The sequence below is a fragment of the Sinocyclocheilus anshuiensis genome, unplaced genomic scaffold (assembly GCF_001515605.1).
Source record: "Sinocyclocheilus anshuiensis isolate Anshui unplaced genomic scaffold, SAMN03320099.WGS_v1.1 scaffold330, whole genome shotgun sequence".
NCBI lineage: Eukaryota > Metazoa > Chordata > Actinopteri > Cypriniformes > Cyprinidae > Sinocyclocheilus > Sinocyclocheilus anshuiensis.
In genome coordinates this window covers 1,188,303-1,211,412 of record NW_015547689.1, presented here as the reverse complement: position 1 = coordinate 1,211,412, position 23,110 = coordinate 1,188,303, and the positions used below count along the sequence as shown (strand labels likewise).

The 23,110-nt window shown below is 39.8% G+C and overlaps 1 protein-coding gene across 2 annotated transcripts in view; it reads right to left on the bottom strand.

Annotated features, from left to right (window-relative positions):
* Nucleotides 1-1,352: 1,352 nt before the first annotated feature.
* LOC107703518 (zinc finger and BTB domain-containing protein 16-A-like) overlaps nucleotides 1,353-23,110 on the bottom strand; it is a 119,119-nt gene continuing 97,361 nt past the window's right edge. Inside the window, exons 5-7 of one of the 2 annotated variants that reach the window (XM_016506167.1) lie at nucleotides 12,770-12,940; nucleotides 7,253-7,423; nucleotides 1,353-3,364 (exon numbers count right to left, since the gene is read on the bottom strand). In XM_016506167.1, coding sequence (XP_016361653.1) covers nucleotides 3,135-3,364; nucleotides 7,253-7,423; nucleotides 12,770-12,940 — 572 coding nt within the window. In that variant the 3' untranslated portion in view covers nucleotides 1,353-3,134. The remainder of the gene's footprint in view (nucleotides 3,365-7,252; nucleotides 7,424-12,769; nucleotides 12,941-23,110) is intronic. The other variant, XM_016506168.1, reaches the window with a different exon arrangement.

Genomic DNA, 23,110 nt, shown 5'->3' with positions numbered 1-23,110 from the left:
CCCCCCCCCCCCCCCACATATTCCGATCCAAGGAATGTTTGGCTTGTCTTTTTTCGAACTGTGTATAAAACACTACAATACTGATCGGTCGTCAGTGGAACCACTGAAAATAGACCAAATGATCATTATTAAAACTACAACAAAAATCGTCTCAGGTGAATCGATCTGAGATCATCATGGCACCCCTGGAGCCCTGAAGACACCAATACTTTTCTTGAAAATACAGAAACTAAGCAGATATATGTGGACATTTTGTTGAACAATTTCATTTAGGCACAAAGATATTACAGAAACATCAGAAGAACATTGAGGGAAGAACTACATCAATGCCAATATTTTTTAATCATGGTGAGAGAAAAGTGGCATAGAATATGACTTTCAGATTAGTGCATTCGACACTAACGTGCTCGCACACACACACACAGATACAGACACACACACACACACACACACACACACACACACACACACACGCACAAACTATGTGAAAACACTCAAAGCAAAGTACAAGATCAAAAAGTTACACTAACATGTGACTTAATATCTCGTATTGTTGCCACATATTGCAAAACTCTGTTTTACCCAGTCGACATGATCCATTTACAGAACAAAATATATATTTCTGCCTTTTTTTTTTCATGGAGCTACTAGTTTTTAAATTCTCACAGGGAGGCAAATATGCCCAAACTCACAGTGTTTTCCAGAAAACAACGGCAAGACAAACGACAGTTATGCTTCATTTAACACGTCTTCCCATCCCTTCTTTTTTTAGTCACTTCAAGTAAAAAACAAAACGTTGGCAACATTGATTGTTTTGAGATATTGTGTGCAATGGAATTGATCATTGGCATCACGTATTGTTTTGTTTGTTTATTTTCACAAATGAGAATGTGGCTGATTTAGTCCTTCAACTGCAATGTATTGACATCCAGAAAGCAACATTTACCACTATAGGATCACGCACTGTCCAACATTACCGAAGAGGAGCAAGGCAAACGATTCAAACGAGAGAATAATGATATAAAAAAAGAACTACAAAGTTTTGCCCCGCTGCAACCTCAACAAATGGAAAAAAGGGACTGACACTTAATACAAAAATATCACAATTTTATATATCAAATGGCCTCTGTTGGCTCTTGCTCAGGACTATACTCATACAAAGAAACATGTAAACTGACAGGATTTTAGTTTTTTTTTTCTTCCTTTCATCTTTGATTACCACTTGCAGTCCCAATTGTCCAACGCACAATGCACTGCTGCATATGACCTGTTCTTAGTGGCTCACGCTCTGTGAACCTTCTTTTTTCACATTACAAAACTACAATTCTATTCACATATTTTCAAGTTTAACATTGTTTTTTTTTTTTTCAGACTTTAAAATACTATACTTCACTTGTTCCATACGCACCTCCCAGATCAACTCCGACCCCGAACTTAAGGCTTCAGAAATCTCTTTTCTGCTCTTAAGGTAAAATTTACAGGGGTGGGGGGACTGATATCCCTAAGTTATGATTTTTTTTTTTTAACCCACTTTTCCTATAAGCAAATCTTACCCTTTCATATTCGTCGCTTCCGACATACAATACTTGAAAGCGTGAGATGAAGTTGAAATAATGCAAAACGCAAAACAACAACAATGTGCTTTCGCAAACGAAACACAACACAAAGAAACAAAACTTAGAGGTAGCTTACAAAAACGACCAAACCCACAAGCTCTTCAACAAGCAGGGTTAGTAAAACAAAACAAACAAAACAAAAACATAATACCAAGTTTGGTAAGATTAATGCAAAGAATAAAACTAAACAAACGTTGAACGAAAGACAAATAATCTCTCTTCACCGTGGCACTTAATTCTTAAGTACTTAAAAGCACGCGCCGCTTCAGATCTCCCCTGCTTGAAAGACAAACGCAAAGCAAACAATCAAAATATACAAAGAAACAAAGGAAAAATTAAAACACTAGCACACGAGGTCACAAAAAAACGAGGTAATTCAAGTACGATGTGCTGAAGTAAATCAAGGTATAATAGGAAACACAGACAAAGCAAAAGGAACCAAACCAAAAGATTTGATCTGCTCTGTTCATTCATCCCAGCGTTCCCAGCTGGACAGGCCAAGCCTCGTGGCCACCTACGAACACACGGATATGTGCGGACAAGCCCTGAACGTCACAGTGCCGCTCAGCCTGCAAGCCACTGACAAAAGCAGCTTTAGTCATCATTTTGGTCTCTAGAACAGCATAAACAGTTGATTAGATGTCTAGTGTGTAATGGATGTTCTGTATGCATTTCAAACAGTTAAGCGATTTTCAGAATTGATAAGTGAAGGAGGAGATAATGTGAACATGTACAGTGTGCACATAATACAGCTTAAAATAAACTCGAAATGTGGCGCTTGAGTAATCAACATCAAACAAAAACTGTCGTCGTGAAGTCAGCTTGTAATGCGTGCTATGAAGCTATGATGAGAGAGAAAAAACGTGAAATGACGTTGATGAGCAGAGTACTGAGAGCTTAGCTGATCTGTATGCTGGTTAAACCAATAAGCCCTTAATGAATGTGAATCATATGGGAGGGATCTACACACTGACTGTCAGCCGGGCATCGTGAACATGTTTTGCAGGAAGCTTACATCCCAGTTTGCAGTAGTGACCCTGATGAACATGACGGTTCATATTTGCTGTGGAGTACCTGACTGGCACGTTACCGCTGATGGATCTAAGTGCTTCTTGCACCGACATCTCTGCTGCGATCGAACTGATCAGTCAGAGATAAACACTAGTTCACACTACTATTTTTGTACCAGAAGAGGGCATCCTTATGAAGAGAAGGGATCATTGCTGAAGTGTGTTGTTTGACTGATAAGACATATTTAACGTTTGGGATGTAAGCTGACATGTAGAGAGAGGACTTCCCATATGATCCGTGCTGCGAACAGATACATGGCTATAACATGATGCTTTTTTTTTCGTTTTGCGATACTGATGGGGTAAGATTTCTGCCTTTTTAGTTCCTGTCCATTCCCATTCTGCCTTGCCCAGCCCCTCCGACAAATCTGTCCATTTCCTGACTGTGTTTCCAGGCGCTTTAACCCCTCGCCCTCCCGCTCCCCTCCATCCCCACCGTCTCCCTCCTTCAGACGTAGCAGAGGTACAGGTATGTCTTCTCTATCCTCCAGTCCGGGGGGATGTCTTCAGGCTTGTGGCCCTTCATGTGCTTCTGCATGGCGGAGAGGCTGGGGCAGTAATCCAGGCAGATGGTGCACTGGTACGGTGAGGCTCCGTTGTGGGTACGCAGGTGTTTTATCATGGCCGAGTAGTCCCTGGAGCGCTGGTGGCAGAGCTTGCACTCAAACGGCTTCTCACCTGCATGGAGAACAGAAAATGTCAGGACTTTGCAAGACATGTCATGAGATTTTGTACACTGAATGGTGCAGCTGATATTCGTGAACACAAGGGATGTCACCATGGGCGTCATTAGACTCTTGAGTCCGGGGGGGGGAATTTTTTTCGGATGACACAGTCAAGAAGTACTGTGGACTAGCTTTGGCTCTTCCTGCTGACTTGAATGGTGATGCTTTCCATTTGTCAGTTGATGGCCTTTCACATTTTTATCCAAAAATGTGCACACTGCTTTTCTGATGTTCACTGAAGTTTTCAGTGTCTTTTTCCCGTGTTTCTTGAAATGTTTCCGTTTTTAATCATTGTTACCAAAGGCGAGACACGTGAGGAAAAAAAAAAATATGTCCCGATCTCAATAAAGTTTACACATGCTTTTGGTCCATGAATTAGATCTCGCTCGGGACGCGCACTGTCTGTGGAGGTTTGGCCAGGTTTGCGGATGTCATTCCCGAAACTTTGCAGGGTGTAGCCTATGTGTCCAAAAAACGAAAGTTTCATACAAATTCTGAATGGATTATACCTTAGAAAGTGCGCAAAGCGCGCTCCCTTTATCACTAAAAAGCGCCACTCATCTTCGTTCATCGCGATCTTATAAAGTTCCGTTATAATCAATGAAGCTCTCTAAACTGCACAATGAATCTCTTATTTACATCGCGTCTGCACTTAGTCATGAGATGATTCACGAGCGTGCAAAACTGCACTTAAAAACTGCAGCGCTTTCAGAGGTGAGTGAATTCTGACAAAACGTTTCTGATTGGCCATTGCATTTAAGAAATCAACAGATATGTCTGTGATTGGTTACATTGCTCAACGCTGCAAAAACACGTCGAGGGTATTTAGCGCTTGGCTAAGCGCTCCAATTGCAGTGAGGCCGACATCAGGGATTCCATGACTAACAATTTGCCCCCCCCCACAATGTCGCCCATGGATGTCACCATTCTCAATATAATATTGAACCGTTTTGTATGACATGCACTGTTCAATACGCGCTTGTGAATTGCATTTTTTTGGTTTTGCTTTTAAATAATTTCTGTGTGCGTTTTATTTCTCTCAGAATTGGCGCTGTTTGTGTGCCTGTAAGTACACGTGCTGAGATGAGGAAACGCAATGCCTCCCCGCTTATAACGTTCATTTGAAAAAGCAACACACTCCAAACATGTTCCCTTGTAATGACTTGCAATGAGAGGCGTTTCTAAACATGCCGTCCAACAAAAGAGAACATTATAACATATTTTTACTCCACAACATCAGTTGAGTGTTTGAAATAACTTCCTTTTCTGATCTGGCGTAGCTTCAGAATGAAGCAGAAAATATATTCTGTACTGTAAGAAAGTCTATGTCGATTAGCAATGGATTATAAATATACGTAATCATTTTGAAAATACCTGAGATGGCTTGAAGAACACAAATAAACTATATTGCCACAGGCGAGTGTTTATTGTCATACTTAATCATTCAAAACGTTTTTGAAAAGTTTCTGCGCGAGGGCGCCCTCCAGGATCCAGTATGAATGAAACAAACATTACATGTGTTTATAGCACTCCATTATGGCCAATCCGTCCTATTTTGGGTAAAAATAGGAAAAATACCTCTCTCAAAAGAAATTTTAAGGAGACATATAATAATACACGTCCTTTCTCCATTGTACAGATGTTTACAGGAAGTTTTTGTTGTATATTTGATTTAAAAATCAAATTTTAAATGGCAAAAAAACACTGATGTGCCAAGCCATCAGAACCGAACCAAAAACCGTGGTAAAAAAACGAGGTATGAATTGAACCGTGGGTTGTTCAATTGTATTGTTGCATCCCTAGTGAACACACAAGAACACTCATCCATATGGAAAGCAGGACAATGATTAAGTGAATGACTCTCCTAGTATAGCTACATAACAAAATGGTTAGAACAGTTTTTGATGCATAATAATAGAATTTTTTTTTCTAAATTGAAATTTTAAGATTTACATGAAAGTATAAGGAAATGTGTTCTAGGGTTGAGTAACTTGAGTAACTGGTTACCATACCAATAAACAATTTTTTGCATTAATTAATTCAAATGTTTTGTGTGTGTGTGTGTGTGTGTGTGTGTGAAAAATTGAATTACAAATTATCAAATTATATATCCAATGTGAGTTCATACATATTTAAATAAATAAATTAAATAAATTAAATTGTGACAGTAAAGAGATTTACATTGTTACAAAATATATATTTTTTAAAAATATGTTAAAAAATACTAATACTAACAATAATATTAAAAAAAAGAAAGAAAAGAAAAATCATGAAAAACTTATCAGAGTTTCCACAAAAATATTAAGCTGTTTTTAAAAATGATGATGATAAAAAATCTTTCTTGAGCATCAATCAGCAATGATTTCTAAAGGATCATGTGACACTGAAGACTGTAGTAATGGCTGCTGAAAATGCCACTCTTTCATCACAGGAATCAATTACATTTTAAAATATTAACATTTTTTTTTTAAATTGTAAAGATATTTCACAATATTACTGCTTTGACTGTATTTTTGATAAAATAAATGTAAGCTTGATGAGCATAAGAGAAAAAACCCTAAGGAATTATTTGGCAAATACTGGGAAAGTCGTCTATACAACTAGTTTTTCCTCTGTTGTCTCTTAACAGACAAATGTACAATTTTGCAGCATAGTGTAACTAAAAAAAACATCATGATGGAACAGCAGTGTTGCATTTGTCAAGCTAGCTACATAGTTAAATAACATTTGTTTCTTAGTTCAGAATGTTGTCCGAAACCTCTTAAAGAGACATTAACGCAAAGCACAGCACATTTGTTCTGACGGTGAAAATAAGTCATCTAAATGTTGACCTTTAAAAATGTCACTAGGGAAAGCATTGATAAGTTGAGGATTGAAGAATGCTTGTGTTGGGTAAAGGCATCCTGGGAATGCAAAGTCTCTGTGTTGTTTGCTCGGGTCTTCTGTTTGTTTAACGGAGGCATTGAGGAACCTTGACCTCGGCGGTTCGAGCAATGTCATGTCTGTCTGCGTTTGTGTATGCAAAGGCCCTAATGAGACGGTCATTAAACCGTCGAGACTCCAGTGATACACGCACGTGTGGTCATTGTACTTTAACTGCACTGTAAACAGGGCAGCCTCAGATAACCAGGCAATAATGAATTGCAAATGGAGCCGAGTTATTGATTGGTCATCGACAGGAGCGGGGCTGCCAATGTCGATGCTTCATCAAGCGGCTCCCTTTTTGCATGCGGTGGCCTTTGACTGTGAGCTTGTCGTTGTTTTTGTTATCTCGGGAGCTCTGCACGCACCACAGAGGCTTTACTCCACCCCCACTGCACCCAAAGAAGCCAATTATTTGACAGGCTTTCTTCATAGTTTGGCTTAACGGCATCGTTTTTTGAGTGGCAGAGAGGAGGGGAATGTCTGGTGTCCGTCATGCGCGTCCGAGAGATCTGGTCTCTACAGTACCGCACTAATCCCCTTGTCAAAGAGCGAGCTGAAAGCACTGGAAATGGCCTGCCCTTTGGTGTGGGCTTTACAGAGTGCGGAGATGTAGGAATCAATCAGATATCACCTTAACAAGAGGAAAGGGGCTCTTTGCACAGGTCTGAAGCCAAACAGAGGCATGGCCTGCGCTGGCATCGGCCTTAGCTGTGATCTAAAGATCTGATGTGACGCTCGCCTGCTGACAAGGATAACAGAAAGCTGCCACATACGACCGTAGTGCTTAACGTGATTTAAGTAGGGCATGTTACTGGAAAAGTAGTACAATAAACCAATGAGGACTATAATACCCAAAGAAAGCTATCTGTATTCCCATTCATCATGGCTTGATAAAACAGGAAGAAGTGTACAGTACCTGTATGGACACGGTAGTGGGTCTCTAGCTGGTGTTTGAGGCTGAACTTCTTGCCACAGCCGTTACATTCATAGGGTTTCTCTCCGGTGTGGATGCGCTTGTGTCCCTTCAGCGTGCTCTCGTCTCGGAAGCAGCTGCCGCAGAACTCGCACTCAAATGGATGGTCACCTGCTGGACACAGGGTCGGTCAGTATATGTAGTATATGCAAGTTAATGCTAATCATAACAAGATAAGAACTGAATGAATGAACTTGCACCAGACAGACATTATAAAGGCTATAATCACCTTATATTACCACTAAATTAAGGTGTCATTTCTGTACCTTTAGTTACAGAAAATGGCATTGATGCAGCGTTGTGATACTCAAAAAAAACAGAACTATTTTTACAATTGATAAACATAGTTGATAGAGCCATAAATACAGTGTTTTACAATGATGCATATTGGAAATAGGGGTGTGCGATATATATCGTCTGCGATAATATCGTAATTGTTGTTTTAACGATGTGCGATTTGACATTATCGAGTATTTTGCGTCTAATTATCGTTATCGATAAAATCTCATAAAATATCGAGATATAATTTTTTGTCAATATCGCACACCCCTAATTGGAAAGCAATCTTCCAATGAATCATTTGCACAGAAACGACTATAAATAATCAAATGAAAAGTTGGTTTTCAAAGTGTATCATTGTAAATCAAAATGTAAAAAGGATAGAAGAATGAATTTTACAACCACAACACCTTTCATTTCAATAAACTAAACTCACAAAAAGGCTGTAAAATGAAAAGATTTAAAAAATGTCATAAAAGAAAGATAATAGGAGAACATTTCTATAAAGAAAAAATATGAGGGAAGAAAAAAACAACAACAACAATGGACAATAACCCAAGTGATATTTCTTTCTCATACAAAGCATTAAACTATGGAAGCATATAGGTAGCGAAATTCAATTTAAAATGCAATATGCAAAATGGCAACGCAATATTCAAAATGGCATTGTATTTCTGTATTTAAATTTACATTTTCCATTACCCATACGTGCAAAGTTTGGCACAAAAGTAAAATGAAAATTAAATTATAAAATTTACATTTACCATTTCCAACAGTAGTCTTAATATGTAAATTGCATGCAAATTTGAATGCTTTATAAGTTGCGAAATGAAAATGAAAATGTATAACACAAATTGATTTGAGTTCTAACTGTTAGTCTAAATGCATTTAGGACAAATAGCATTTAAATGATCATTATGCTACAATTTCTGCTTGGACATGTTACACATATCAAATCAATTTGTGTTATACATTTTCATTTTAATTTCGCAACTTATAAAGCGTTCAAATTTGCATGCAATTTACATATTAAGACTACTGTTGGAAATGGTAAATGTAAATTATATAATTTAATTTTCATTTTACTTTTGCACCAAACTTTGCACGTATGGGTAATGGAAAATGTCAATTTAAATACAGAAATACAATGCCATTTTGAATATTGCGTTGCCATTTTGAATATTGCATTGCCATTTTGCATATTGCATTTTAAATTGAATTTCGCTACCTATATGCTTCCATATTAAACAGCTGGCCTACAATATTTATTTGAAATCAAGCCATTACAAGCTCTCAGTACAATATCATCAGTTGTCTGTTATAGGTCATTGTCATCTGTATCTTCCTGTCTTCCTGCACTGTAATGGATATTCAGAGGTCAGTAATCAGTGATATTATGATATGCGGGGGTGTTTCTTATTCTGCTCTCTGCACTAATTACGTTTCTGTGTCTCACTATCAGCTAACCATATATCACTCTCTCCCTGTACAGATGCACGTCTCCGCCAGGCGTGTAATGTTCCCCCATATTTAATGCATTTCACTTCTGTGCGGAGGGTTTAAGTCATCGTCTATGACCTATGCGTTTCATTATCTGGCTGTCCGAGCGGCACCGTGCCTGGGAATAAATTGCATTTCAGTTATGTACTGTCATGCTCAGAATCTCGCCGCCTCCCGTTACCAGACAATGTCAATTTCCTCAGGCATGTTTTGTGGCAAGATGCAGCTAAACGCCTCGCATTTACACAGCTGCTTGGGCTCCACCGTCTTCGCTTCACCAGTAATGGGAGAGAAGAAAAGCAGGGGGAGATGACACAAAACAGGAAAAAAAAACCCATACATTTCAGAAATCAATAAAAGTGACAGTATTTATTTGTGTGCATGAAGTTATCAGTCGCTGTAAGAAATTTGGCGTTTCAAAATGCCTCCTCCGCAGAAGAGATCACAATCCATCATGCTCCCTGACTGCTCTCCGGCACGCGATGAGAATAGCAATCGCGCCAAATTCACCTGACTTTAATTGAGCCTAAGCTGGCGCTTCAATCGAAGACATCCGCGCTAGTCTCCAGAAAACTGGCCATGAGTTAAATCCGCATGCTTGTTTCTACCCTCGGTAAAAGCATCTTTAATCTTTATTTGACAAAATAATTTGTGACAGCTCTCTCCTGATACCACAGGGCACAAATTCATATCGTAATACTCGCCTGGTAATTTTTTTTAGGCTACCTGTTATGTAAATTCAGCATGTCGCCGTTATAAACAGAAGGCAATTTGCTTATCAAATTCTGTTTGCCGGCTTTGCTTTGTTTGGAATACATTAAGCTTTGAGGCAGTAAAGATACAAGGTGATAGATCAAGATGCTGTCACCGACTGCGTGTTCCTCGGTTCCTTTCTGTGTCTTTCTGCAAGTCTGGTGGCTGTGAGGCACAAAGAGTGTGGAAAAGACATTTGGGAAGCTCGGGGGCTGCCACCTGCGTCCCCCTGCCCTAGAGGACTGCTGTGGTGGCGTACCTGGCTGGGGTCTGTGGGCACCGCCTGCCGCCTGGCAGGGCCGAAGCTTACGTTAAGGCAGGGGCCGAGTTCATTATGCGCTAAGCATCGTAAATCAAGGATCCATCACTGCCAGGGTCTCGACTGGGCTGCACTATCAAACACAGCTGCGAACACAAAACACCCGCCGCAGATGGAAAATGGGCTCCGAATAAAACACAAGCACAGAACAACAACGGGATATTAACGAGGCACGGCCGGCAGCGTGTGGAATGGAGGGGGGAGCGAGGGGGCTGCCATGATTATCAGCCCTAATGGATGCCAGCATTCACTCACACTGCATGCGCCTGTAAAAGTACATAAGCAAAGTGCATTCAAGAACAGAAATTCCTCTATAAAATCAGCGGAAACGCGTGTAATCATTCTCTGAAATCCTGTCAAAATTGGTTCTGCATCAGCATTTAGGCAGAGGTATGACTGAAATCAAATTTAAGCTTGGGCTTGAATTACTGAGTAATGACTGTGTGGGCCCATAATCACTCATTTAAGTTATTTTTGAGTGGGCACCACACATGGAGAAGACAGGGATACGTTAAGCTATTGCGCCACTGTTTCTACAGAGCAGTGATTTAAGTGTACATACCTCAGAGAATACCTGAAAATACTTCGATTTCACTTACCTATATTACTGAAGTTATTTGATTTAACCTATACAAGCAAATGTTTGGGTTCTGCAAGATTTTATGTTTCTTAAAAGAAGTCTCACATGCTCACCAAGACTGCGCTTATTTGATCAAAAACAGTCAAAACAGTAATATTGCGAAATATTATTACAATTTCTATTTTAATATGCTGATTTGGTGTTTAAAAACATTAATTATTTCTCTTATTATTATTTACATATTTGATATATATAAAGTTCAATGGAAGAGCATTTATTTGTCAAAGTCAAAATCTTTTATAACATTATAAATGGAAAGAAATATCAATTCCACAGTTTTGAACTTAATTTCATGTACAACGAAATCTGAAAGAAGCAGATTTCTAAATTTCAAAATTAATAAAATGCTGAACTGCAATATCTAAAAAATATAATATGACAACCATTTTATGAAGCAGTCCTGATGGATAAACATTTGTACAACACACATTTGTGAATGTATGTTTTGTTCATGGTTAATTATTTATTATTTATTTAACCATTATAGATTCAATGATACTTAAATTCCACTATACAAACTGAGCAAATGACTTAAATGTATGTTAAACATAAATGACAAAATGTCTGTTAAGCCTAAATGACAACATGTGTTAAACATCAAACTGCAAATAAATTAGCTGACACGTCTTTGAGAAAGTCTATGATTGAAAGGCAAACAAGGTTTTTTATATAAACCACCTGGTGAGTCAAACACAGTAGTGATTGTTTTAAAGTAAATCAATGTTATAATGGTGACGTTAATTATATTAACACACAATAAGTTCAAGGAAAATATTTCTGGTGTGGTGTTGATAAAAGGGTACTTGAGCACTATTGACAGGGTTGTGGGAGTACATAAGATAAAAAAAGGTTGGGAAACACTGCTCTGGAGGAATATCCGAGTGCTTATCACATCGGCGACTCAGTTTCCAGCATTAAAAAAATACACTGTGAATGAGATCAAGAAGATCAAAGCAGAATTAAACGCAAGCAATGAGTCTTCTTTTTTGTCCTCTTTTAAAAAAATGTATTTTCAGTGTTTTTTGCAAGTGCCAAAAGCAGTTTTTCCCTTTCAGCCCCTTGACAAAAGCCCCCACATCACATTAAACGGGTGCTTGCTAGCGCTCATTGTAATTTAATACACGCCTACAGAGAATTGGGTTCAAACTAGCGCGACGCTGCATCACAGCCTCTCTCTCTCCCTCCGCCGTGTCTGCGGCGAAGCAGACTGTTGACATTTATGCATGCAGGCGGGAGCGTCGGCTCCGATGTACGGTCCGGCAAAGGACAAGCGAGTACAGTAAGCGCTCGGCTGCCTTGTACCGTCAGCCGCCCAATAAAGGCCGGGCGGCCTATAAACAGGCAGGCTTTGCTCATCTCCCGCTTTCGCTTCAAATATTCATCCCTGCCACCACAGAGTAAAGCAACTCTGACACGTCAGGCTGTTATTTAAGGTCAAAGACGATGGGGAGAAAAGGCTTTCTGGAGAAAATGGGATTCATTTCCAGCGTCTCATATTTGGAGACAGTAATGTAGACTGTTCCCCGAGTCGTCGCATCTGCTCAGCCACGCGTCTGGCCACATGGGGATGGAACCGCCGTATAGCAGGACTAGCCCGACCGGGGAGGGCGATATCTGCACTGTCACAAGCCATCACAGCGCTTTGGCCTTTCACTAAATGACATGTCACTTCAGCCTGCTATCTTCATTCCATCCACCTCCATCCAGAAAGTGATGGGATGACAGGTGGGAAAAAAAGCCAACACAATGACTGTACCAGGATCCTGATTTAAACACTACAGGGTGAATCACATCTCAGCGTGTTTAAAATAATCATTCGGCTTGACGGATGTGCATAAAACATTAAAGCATCAAATTAGTATGTCTTACTGATTCATTCCAAAAATGTGGCTCCTGAGGCCATCGGTTATGCACAAATGCGCAACGTAAAGACACACAAACTTAAGTAGTAAAGAGCTGATTGGGAGACCTGTATGTGAACGGAGATGGCGCTTGAGTGCGGTGTGGCTGGGAAATGTGCGGTTGCACTCGCTGCAGATGTAGCTGCGCACGCCTGCGTGGACCTCCATGTGCTGCTGCAGAGCCGTCTGCGTCTGGAAGCGCTTCCCGCACAGCAAACAGAAGATGGCCATATCTGAACCTGAGAACAGAAAGAGTGAGATGTTAGCACGAGTGTACGATTTCATTTACAGTATGTATGTTAAAGTCTCTTGACTAACTAAACATAGCAGCATTGGCTTTTGGAGCAGGACTGTTATTTGCCTGACACCTTATAGAAAGAAAATCATTATTTTGCAATTTAATTTGCCAATTACAGGTTCTTGTGAATCACATGATCATTGCAAAAGCTGGACAATCAGGCTAAAAAAGACAATGATTCATTCAGAAAATACACTCAGTCTCAGTGGATCAATAGGAGAATCTAATTCAGTACTACAGGGCGAGATGCACATATAATATGGTGCCACAAGAGGTCAGCGGACAGATAAAGGAAATGACAAACAACTAGAGTGGTTGTTGTAGAGTGGCTGGAATGAATATTAGCAAATCACTGAAATCTCCGGTTAAAAAAACCCCTCACATCTGGGTGTTTAAATGGATAAAGGCGCAAAGTGAGCAATTTTTTCCTTCTCTTTTGCTTTACTCTCATACACAGACTCACACTTCACACTTTTTTTTTTTCAATTATCAGGCTCTAGAAAACTCTGGGGAAAGTGGGAGTGTTTTAAGCTCCGCTTCTATTTCATGAGTCGATAACACATCTTTGGGGCAAAGCTGGCACTAATTTAAAAATCTATGAGGAGCCCCAGTCTCATGTTCATAAAGCTCGATCAATCAGCATTTGCTGGGGAAAAAAAATGGGAGCGATTGAGAGGATGAGAGCAGGAGTTCGAGGGGAGCGAGAGAAACGACTATTCCTGTTCTTAAATCTCAGGCAGTGCAGCTGTATTGCTGCTTCTCTGCAAATAAATACTGACAAGCCTTCCTTCCGGCTTTCTCTGGGCCCTGCCGTCTCCCTCCCCCACTCGCTGTCTCCATCTTTAATGACTCCTTGTGTCTCTCGGTTTATCGATAAAAAGGAAGGGGGGCATTGATTATGGAAGGAAATCCCAAAGAAGTTTGGGGATGTGAAATGCAAGTTTGCTTCAGGAAGGTTCATGGCAAAACTAAAGGCTGTAAAGAAACTTAAAAAGCTACATTTAAAGGGGGCGGGTGGAGGGAGATGAATGACAGGGTGACGGGGGTAGGGAGGAAAGGCTCTGAGGAATGCGAGAGGTTAGGTGGACTCTGACCCAGGGAGCTCAAGGGTCTGGATGGGGTGGAGGGAAAGACTAAGCCACATCACCAGTGCTGCTCTGTGATTGCTCTTAAAATCCCACATTATTGGTGACTGAAAGATTTAATGATGATAATTTACCCACTTTTCATTTCAAGTATTCCCCTCACAGAAGAGCCCAATCAGTGACCATGAACTATGGACCTTGTCTTTTTTTTTTAATAGCTTAACATTTGGAGATTTGGCCATATTTTGGATCAATTACATTACACTGTTAGCATACTACAAAGAGAATATTTTCTAGACAATATTTGAATAATTGAGCTTTGTTTTAAGGATTTTTTACCAGTAAAATAACACATCATACAGTTCACTCCTAATGCACCGTATTTCTCAGGTGGTAAGAACACTTCCATTGAAGAAAGAACACTATTTTGGGAACAGGAGAAGGGCAGGGGGGACAGTTGATAAAGCGGGAGCCATGAAGGGAAGTGCAGTGTCCATGTGATTGGTGTTAGCTGGAATTAAGTGTTCCTCTGTGTGAAGTAAAGAGCGTCACAAGTAAATGGCCTAGCTGGGAGAAACTCTTCCGTGCGGTACTGAAGGGTAAGGCAGAGAAAAAGAACTAGAGAGAGAGAGAAGTGGCTGACCCACTAGCCTCTATTACAGTGCAAAATTGAGTTGGACAAAGTGACACCTGGATAGAGGACTGGCTTTGGCTTAATTTACCTCCACTCCTGTGTCTATTTATAAGGGCCTCTTGGCTCCATCGCAGTGTTAAGTTAATGGCCCTGAAGAAGCATTGGCCGTTACTTAGCGGGTGCGCCACACTGTTTAGGTATTGAGGGTGTTCCGCTTGTGTTCACCACTGCAAACACTTTCAAACTCCAGGATGGTTGTGCCCGCGCCATCCCTGGCTCAGAAGACAACTTCTGGCAATACCAGAAAACCATGTCTAGCATATTATGCCACATAACACCTAGACATAATCACCTAGAGACCCAGTGAATTCACTTGACAAAAGCAGTTTTATGTCCTGTGTTGACATATTTGCTGTTGCAATAGGAAGTCTGATGAGGACATACCACAAGTCTTTGGTTACATTATAGCCATTAACAATTAGTTGCAGGGGAGGGTCATTCTTATTCTAGGGATCATCTGATTGGACAAAAATCTGTGTAGTGCAGGATGAGCCATCAACATTTATGAATCACCAAAATTAATTTTCCCAGAAGAGATAGACTGTACATTTTAAATGCATAAACATGCTAGAAGAGAATGCAGTATACATTATGAATACAATACTGTTTTTTATGATAACAAACTGAACAGGGCTGTGATTAAAACTTAATGTGAGAGTTAGACGAGGTAACTGCATTTCCCACAGGGCCGATGCTTTAGCTGAGAAAGTCAATTAGCTTGAGTTTCAATGCGCCAGTGCTCATGGAATACAAACTCCTGCTGCTCTCTGTCACCACTGCCGTGAGGTGTGATGTCACCTGTTGCTCAGCAAAGAGCTAGGAAATATGACACACCTGTCTTAAAGCTCTGCTTGGAATGTGTTACCTAGATAAGTATGCAGGATGTTGGTGTTTGAGCAGATGTATCTGATGTGATGTGTCACTAAAGTTACTACAGTTACTGTATTAATTTTTGTTCCACCAAATAAAATGGTGCCAAATCAAGATCAGTGATCATGTGTTTAATGAATCAGTGTGTTTGATCAAATCAGTTCAGGGAACGATTTAATGATTCATAACATCATATTTTTGTTCCTCAAATGAATCAGTGTGTTTGACTGAATCAGTTGAGTTTACATTCCAAGGACTCATTCTAAGACAGTCACATATTATTCATGTTTAAATCAGTGTTTTGAACAAATCAGTTTAATAAATTTTTCAAAGACCCGCTTGTTTCATTCCTGAATGAATCAATGTTTTTGTATTAATTGTTTGAATAAATGATTCAGTCACTTACTCACTTGACGCCACCTACTGGTGTTAAAATGTAACATCAAATAAGTCGCCGAAAAAATCCCTAATATACAGTAATATTTCAAATAATATTAATAAGTTAAGTAATTTTTGCAGAGTCATTGTATAGTAAATATAGGCCTATATGTTTAACCACATCCACAATTACGATTAAGGTCCTCAAGTTGAAATGTTTTAACCATGCATGCAGAGGACATCCAGGCAGAAAGGCAGACAGACAGATTAGATGTGTCTGCAAAGCACATAGGCTTACAAGTCATACGTGAGTATCAGGAAAGCCAGTGCCATGGAGTATATATACACCAAGACTGTATGGTATGTGTGAAGCTTGTGAGAGAAGTTCATGTCTGACAGTGGGAGGGGAGCGAGGGGTCATGGGGGCAGCTGTTTGGGCCAAGTGGGGGGCAGGGCTGCCCGGGCGCTCCGGGGCAGAGGGGGCCTTGGCAGCCCTGCTGAGCCTGGGGACAATGGGTGCTAGCAGGGGCTCAGGAGGGCGAGACAATATGGTCAAACTGGTGCCAAAACTATACAACCCTTCTAACATACACGGGGGGTGTGCGTAGCCTCAAAAGAAAGCCCAAATATTTAGTCCCACAATTAGTATAATGTGCAAAACACAGAACTTTGGCTCAGTGTGAAACTGGGCCATCAAGAGAAATTTACTAATTCCTACTGCGCTCGCAAGCGAGCATATCTGTGTATAGCATGGCGTACTGAGAACATTAGTCACGAGAACCCCTTCGAGCAGTGTAATGATTTTCATGGGGACTGCATCTTAATTATAATTGGGATGTATAAATGTGAGCATTATAGGAGCGCATTACCAAAGGGTTCTAGGTCTGAAGGGCAAAGCCACATCTAAAGGCTTTCTGACCCATTCATTTCCACGGTAACGTGATGCTGAATGAAATCCAAACAAGGGGTCTTGCATTCCGAGCGATTGGAGAGAAATGGTTCTCCATTGCCTGGCTTCATATCTCCCCTGTCTTTTTTCCTCCACGAATTAGATTTTTAGTCAGGAGGAGAGAGACAGATAGATAAAGAGATGTTACATGAGTGTTTTTATGACAGAGTGCTACAGGCTGCTGGGAAGTCAACAGGTACAAGCTGTTCCAGCAGCCGTGTGTGCGTGTGATGCGATATGTCTGCAGCATCTCTCCGGCCAGGGTATTCACTCGCTCACTCCAGCTGACACCTAATGAGCCCAGACTGCAGGAGGAGGACTGCACATCCATGTAATCCGGGAGAGTGGCTGGGCATAATGTGGCATTAGAGGAGCCCAAGGCTTTCGGAGGGGGCTGCTGAGGGAGGGAGGGCAGCGACTGACAGCTTTGGTCTGGAATACAGAGCGTGTGACAGCACAGAGCGCTGCCTTAATGCATTCAAAACGCCTCTGTGCCTCTGACAAGAAAAGCAAAGAAAAGAGCTTCAATGAATTGTTTATTGATCTAACAGGAGGAGAGATGGTGAGACGGGAGACAGCGAGAGAGGGAGAGAGAGGGAGAAACAAAATAAGATTTTGTGTGTTACTATCAAAGTGTCATTGGTCTCCAAAGGTCTGCCTTAAAAATACATGACACCCGACAGGGGGACGTGTAAAATACGCTATTTGATTTAACAGGTTTTCATCTCAAGTGGTGGCTTTTTAAAACGAGAATTACAATGGCAGACTGCATTTAAAAGCCTTAAACTGACGCTTGGAAGGGAAAGAATGAGGACGGCACAACCTGCGTTAAACCGCTGAAAAGATTGCTTCTTATTCTGGGGCTGGTACCGTTCCAGACTTTGCACCAATAATAGTTACAGATAATTCACTTTCGTGTCGGGTGGCTGTGGTGAGATGCCGCGTTCTCAGATAGATTAATGCCACCAGATGTCATTGTAGAAGCCATATTAATTACCTCAAGATAATGTCATGGATCCATATGGTTTCTCCAGTGTCCATTTAGACAGAGAAAATGTCTTCATCACTCACAAACCCACATGGAAGAAACTGGCCCTACTTACTTTGACAGGTGTTGGAGGCAGATTCTTCATAATTAAGTAAGCTTTCAACACTAGCTCGACGTGACCGCAAAGAGGATTTGGTAAAATGAGCATGGTTCTACAGCACCGATTCACTCTTGACGATTACAGGAAAGTTCCAAGTTCGAGTTAGTAATCGTCAAGTACTTTGAATCATCCTTAGGTTTTAAATGATAAAAAAAAAAAAAAGCAGAAATCATGGTTACAACAAGATACTTAAAATGAATGCTAGGGCTGTCACGATAACAGGTTTTCATTACAAGATTATTGTGGCCAAAAGAAATCACAATAACTACAATACTTGCAAACTGCATAGCATATAGTCAAGTCACCTTTATTTATATAGCGCTTTATACGGTACAGATTGTGTCAAAGCAGCTTTACAGTGTTAAACAGAAAAAAAAGTGTGCTGATAATGCAGGAGGACAATATGCATCATGGCCTGTGTTTGCCCGCTGTGTTTGAATCATCCTACTGCCCTGATGGATGAAGTGATAAAAGATCATAAACACTGTAACGCCAGGGGGGTAAGTAAGGGGAGGAATTTACGAGTGGACCCACCACTGTGTTACGTCTACAAAAGACACGGTATCCCTTTAAGCGAGCAGAATTTACAGTGCACGGCTGGCCCTCGCCTTGGATGAGGATCGTTTACAAAGCAGAGGACCGTGCTTGCTTTTCCCCCTATCCCACAAATCCGATTTAATCAGACAACCCATGCAGTGCGGCTCCCAGTAAGAAAAAGGATAATTAGTAAACAGGCTGCCTCTCCTCTGCTTCATTGGCATTCGTGCGGGGTGAGTGTCGCATTTAAAATGCAGTCTGATGAAGTCTACAAAATCAAACCATTTGTTACTCCTATTGAGGAGGCTTCAGGCCACTGGCAATTAAATTGGAATTAGTGCAGGGAATGAGATACGGACGATTCATACCAAGGAGGCGAGAGTGTCTGGAGGATGTCTGGAGCTCTCTCAAGTTTACAGTGCTGATGAGTCCCATAATAACTAAAGCTCATCTGCTCTCTGAAGTCTGGATTCTGGATCTGGATTTGTCCTACTCTGGCGTGATCTCGTGTTCACTGTGCACATAAATCTTATTTGATTCTCTTTAGTGTCCATGCTGTCATAGTGCAAGTGATGAAATCAGGGGTGTTTGTTCAGACAGTGTAGTCAATATCTGCTATATCCACATGGGTTGCCATAGTAATGACTTAAGCGTCAGCAGGACGCCAACAGAAGAGAGTAGCTGTCAAACAGGACTGAAAACTGGAAATCATGCCTCTGTTGATGTCCATCATGACATCTCTCCGGGGTGCTCAACTCATCAAGGCATCTGACAGGATAAGCATTACTGTATTTACACATTCATGCATATGTAATGTCCGAAACAGCTCACTCATTCATCCATTTACCATTCGAACTAGAAAACCACTCAGCTTGGTGTGCGATGTTACATGCACAACACACTGTGAATTACACTTCTATGTGACTTAAACACACTTTTAAAAAATTGAATTTCAATTTCGAATTTCAAACCACATATGGATTTGTAAACATTTAATTTCATGTGTTTTTGCAGTTCAGACTACAAATATATTTCTCATGACCTTAAAAAATGTAAAACGTAAATACTTCTGCTTAAATGTCTGAAATTAGTTTTACAGACAAAAATAAATTGTGCCTATGTAATTATGTCTCTATGAAAATATATTAATAAATGTATTAATATATATATATAAAAAATTATAATATACATTATATAATAACATCATAACACATAATAAAATAAAAAATACTATCTATCTATCTGTCTATAATATATAGTATACATATAATATATATCTATTAGAATGTAAGAAACGTATAAAAACTTATTTGAAAAAAATATAATAATAATAATATATAATATATAAATAAAATAAAAATAATATACAGAAATATAAATATTTAAATAGATTTGTCAACTAAAATTAACTTTTGCAGACAAATAAACTATATTTACACACACACACACACACGCGCACACGCACACGCACGCACACACACACACCCCCACCCACCCAAATAACATACAACAATACATAAATATATATAAAAATGTTATAATTTTCTACAACAAAAATTCGAGTCAGATGCATCAAAAAATAAAAACCTTTTGCTGGCTGTCTGAACAAAGCTTTTGGCTTGGGGGCTCTTACATTTATTTCCTAAATGCTTCACCAAATGATTTTGCCTCTGACACACAAGTGTTTCCCTTACACATGCATTCATGAAACACAGCTGCTCATTTTAAATATAACAATCGATATGTGACAGTCACCACATCAATGTGTAAGCAAAGCAACTGTCGTACGCAGCTTTAGTAATGCATGTAATTTACTCATTGCAGGCTACATCTGACAATACTTTTTACTGACATGAGCATCGGCGGCAATTTCTATTGTATGTGTATATGAGCTAGTCTCTACATCTGTGGTTTTGTATAAAGGACGGCCGCGGCTATGCCGTGTGCACGTGTGAGTTATTTTGAATGAATAAAAGGGGGAGAGAGATGCCATTTATTGTGTGTATTTTTATGAATGTGTGTGTGTGTGTGTGTTGGCGAGGCTTGCGGAGATGGGAGATAAATGAACTGCAAATGAGAAGGAACAGCTCCTGCAGTACAGCTGGCTTCCGAATTACTTGCTTGGCCGTGGCAACCGGGCGAACGGTTGCCAAGGGTGTCAGTTCAGTGTCCCTCATACGCCACATGTGAGCGAAGCACAGGATTGCGATATTGCGCTATGGCCAGTAGGGGTCACTCTGTGCTACTAACCCATCACGGTTGCCTTCACGCAAAACTGTGCGCTCATATGACTATATTTGAATAATCTTACACATACACAAATTCATCTAACGCATAAGATGCAGGATAAATATATCTAGCACAAAACTATTGAATTTTAATGACACTCTCAGTGCCTGGCAACTAATTTGTACTCGGGATATTAGATGCATGCAAATGATGAATGCACTGAACTAGGCTTGATGTTTACATGTTCCACATTTGAAAAACAGGCTGTGTGGTGTTAATCAGTGTGAGTGAGTGAAGAACAGTAAGAGAGAGAGAGTTTGTATGTGCATGCATGTGTGTGAGCTTTTCCCCTCTGGGCGTATGTAGAAACAGTCTCTATGCAAAGCCATTACTGGGAAACACATCGGGAGGATGAAAATAAATTATACTGTTCCACCAAATGACAAACTGCCACTATAAAGGAGATCTGCAGTGGGAAGGTAATTCGAGGGTCCTGTTTGCTCCCCCCTTTCTCAAAATGGTAAAATGTTTGTTTACTGTTGTCGATTCCCTTTGATCCCTATCTATTTTTGTTCATAATGGAATGCCTGCTAATCTTTTAAGAAGGTTTAACATGATTTATTTAATCAATGTCAATGCTAAGACGAATTACTAATCTGTTCAACATATCAGATACACAAGCTTATTTGAATCTGCATGTATGAATAGAATACAGAATATTCAGTAATTGCTAAAAGTAGCTTTGGGTGATCGATAAAAGTGGTCTATCAAATGTGATATATCTCTGTAATTCTTCATAACTGCAGGTTTTTGCTCAGCCTCAAACCTGACTGGTTTTGAAATAGCCCAGGTTTTCAGTGACACGTGTTGACTGTGGTCCAGTGCAGTGGCTGCAGTAAGCCACAGGTGATGGATTTACAGCAAGCAGCGGTCATCTGCCGGGTGTCTGACCACGAGCGTGACGATAAACGGACTCCAACGCTATTTCTACCAGGGTGTCGTACTGTCCTGCAGCTCAGCAGTATCAGCCCCTGTCATCCTGTCTGCAAATCTTCCTGCCTCCCGACATCTCACACCCTCCAATGATCAAAGAGATGACAACAATAAAGAGCGGTTTGACACTTTCTGCGCACCTTTCGGTGTTCACGTGTCAAGTTTATCGTACAAAAGGCAAAAGTCTGGACTCACTTGACTGAAATTGTCTCTCATGATCTTAAAAACCTTTTCATCTTAAGTCTTATGCGTAAATGCTTGAAGTTAGTTTTGCAGACAAAAAATAAATTGTATATACACGACACTGTTCAAAAGGTTGGGGTCAGTAAGATTTTTTTTTCCAGAAATTATTTATTATTACATATTATGCTTAATATTTGTATGGAAACTGTAATATACTACAATTGAGAGGTTTGGGGTAAGTAAGATTTAAATAATAATAATAATAGTTTTATTCAGCAAGGGCATATTAAATTGATATTAAAAAGTCACTGTAAAGAGGTTAATAATATTACAAAAGATTTCTATTTCAAACAAATTCTCTCTACAAACTTTCTATTCATCAAAGAATCATGAAAATATGTGTCATGGTAAATTATTAAGCAGCACAATAAGAAATATAATAATAAGAAAACAAAAATTTTCTAAGCATCAAATCAGCATATTAGAATGATTTCTGAAGGATCATGTGACACTGAAGAATGGGGTAATGGCTACTGAAAATGTAGCTTTGCCATCAGAGAAATAAATTATATTTTAAAAATATATTAAAACTGAAAACAGATATTTTAAATTGTAATAATATTTTGCAATATTACTGTTTTTACTGTATTTTTTATCAAATAAATGCAACCTTGGTGAGCCTGAGACTTCTTTCAAAATCTTACTGATCTCTCTCTCTATATATATATATATATATACACACACACACACACGTAAATACACACACTCATAAATGCATCCAAACTTTTGCCTAGTAGCATATGAGAATACATACAATGGTCTACCGTAGCAACCGTTTCAGTGGATGAGACAAAAAATGATGCCTTGAAGTACATTTTTTTTCTGAAATGCTGATCTAAAAATCAGAAAGTGGGGAAAATAAAAGGCAAGTGACTTTCTTCACTACACGATAATCTGACAGGAAGTCAAGCCTAGCAATCCACTGAGCTCCCTCTCTCGCTGTGATTTATTCCCAGTGACCATCTGGACAGTGGACAAACAATGT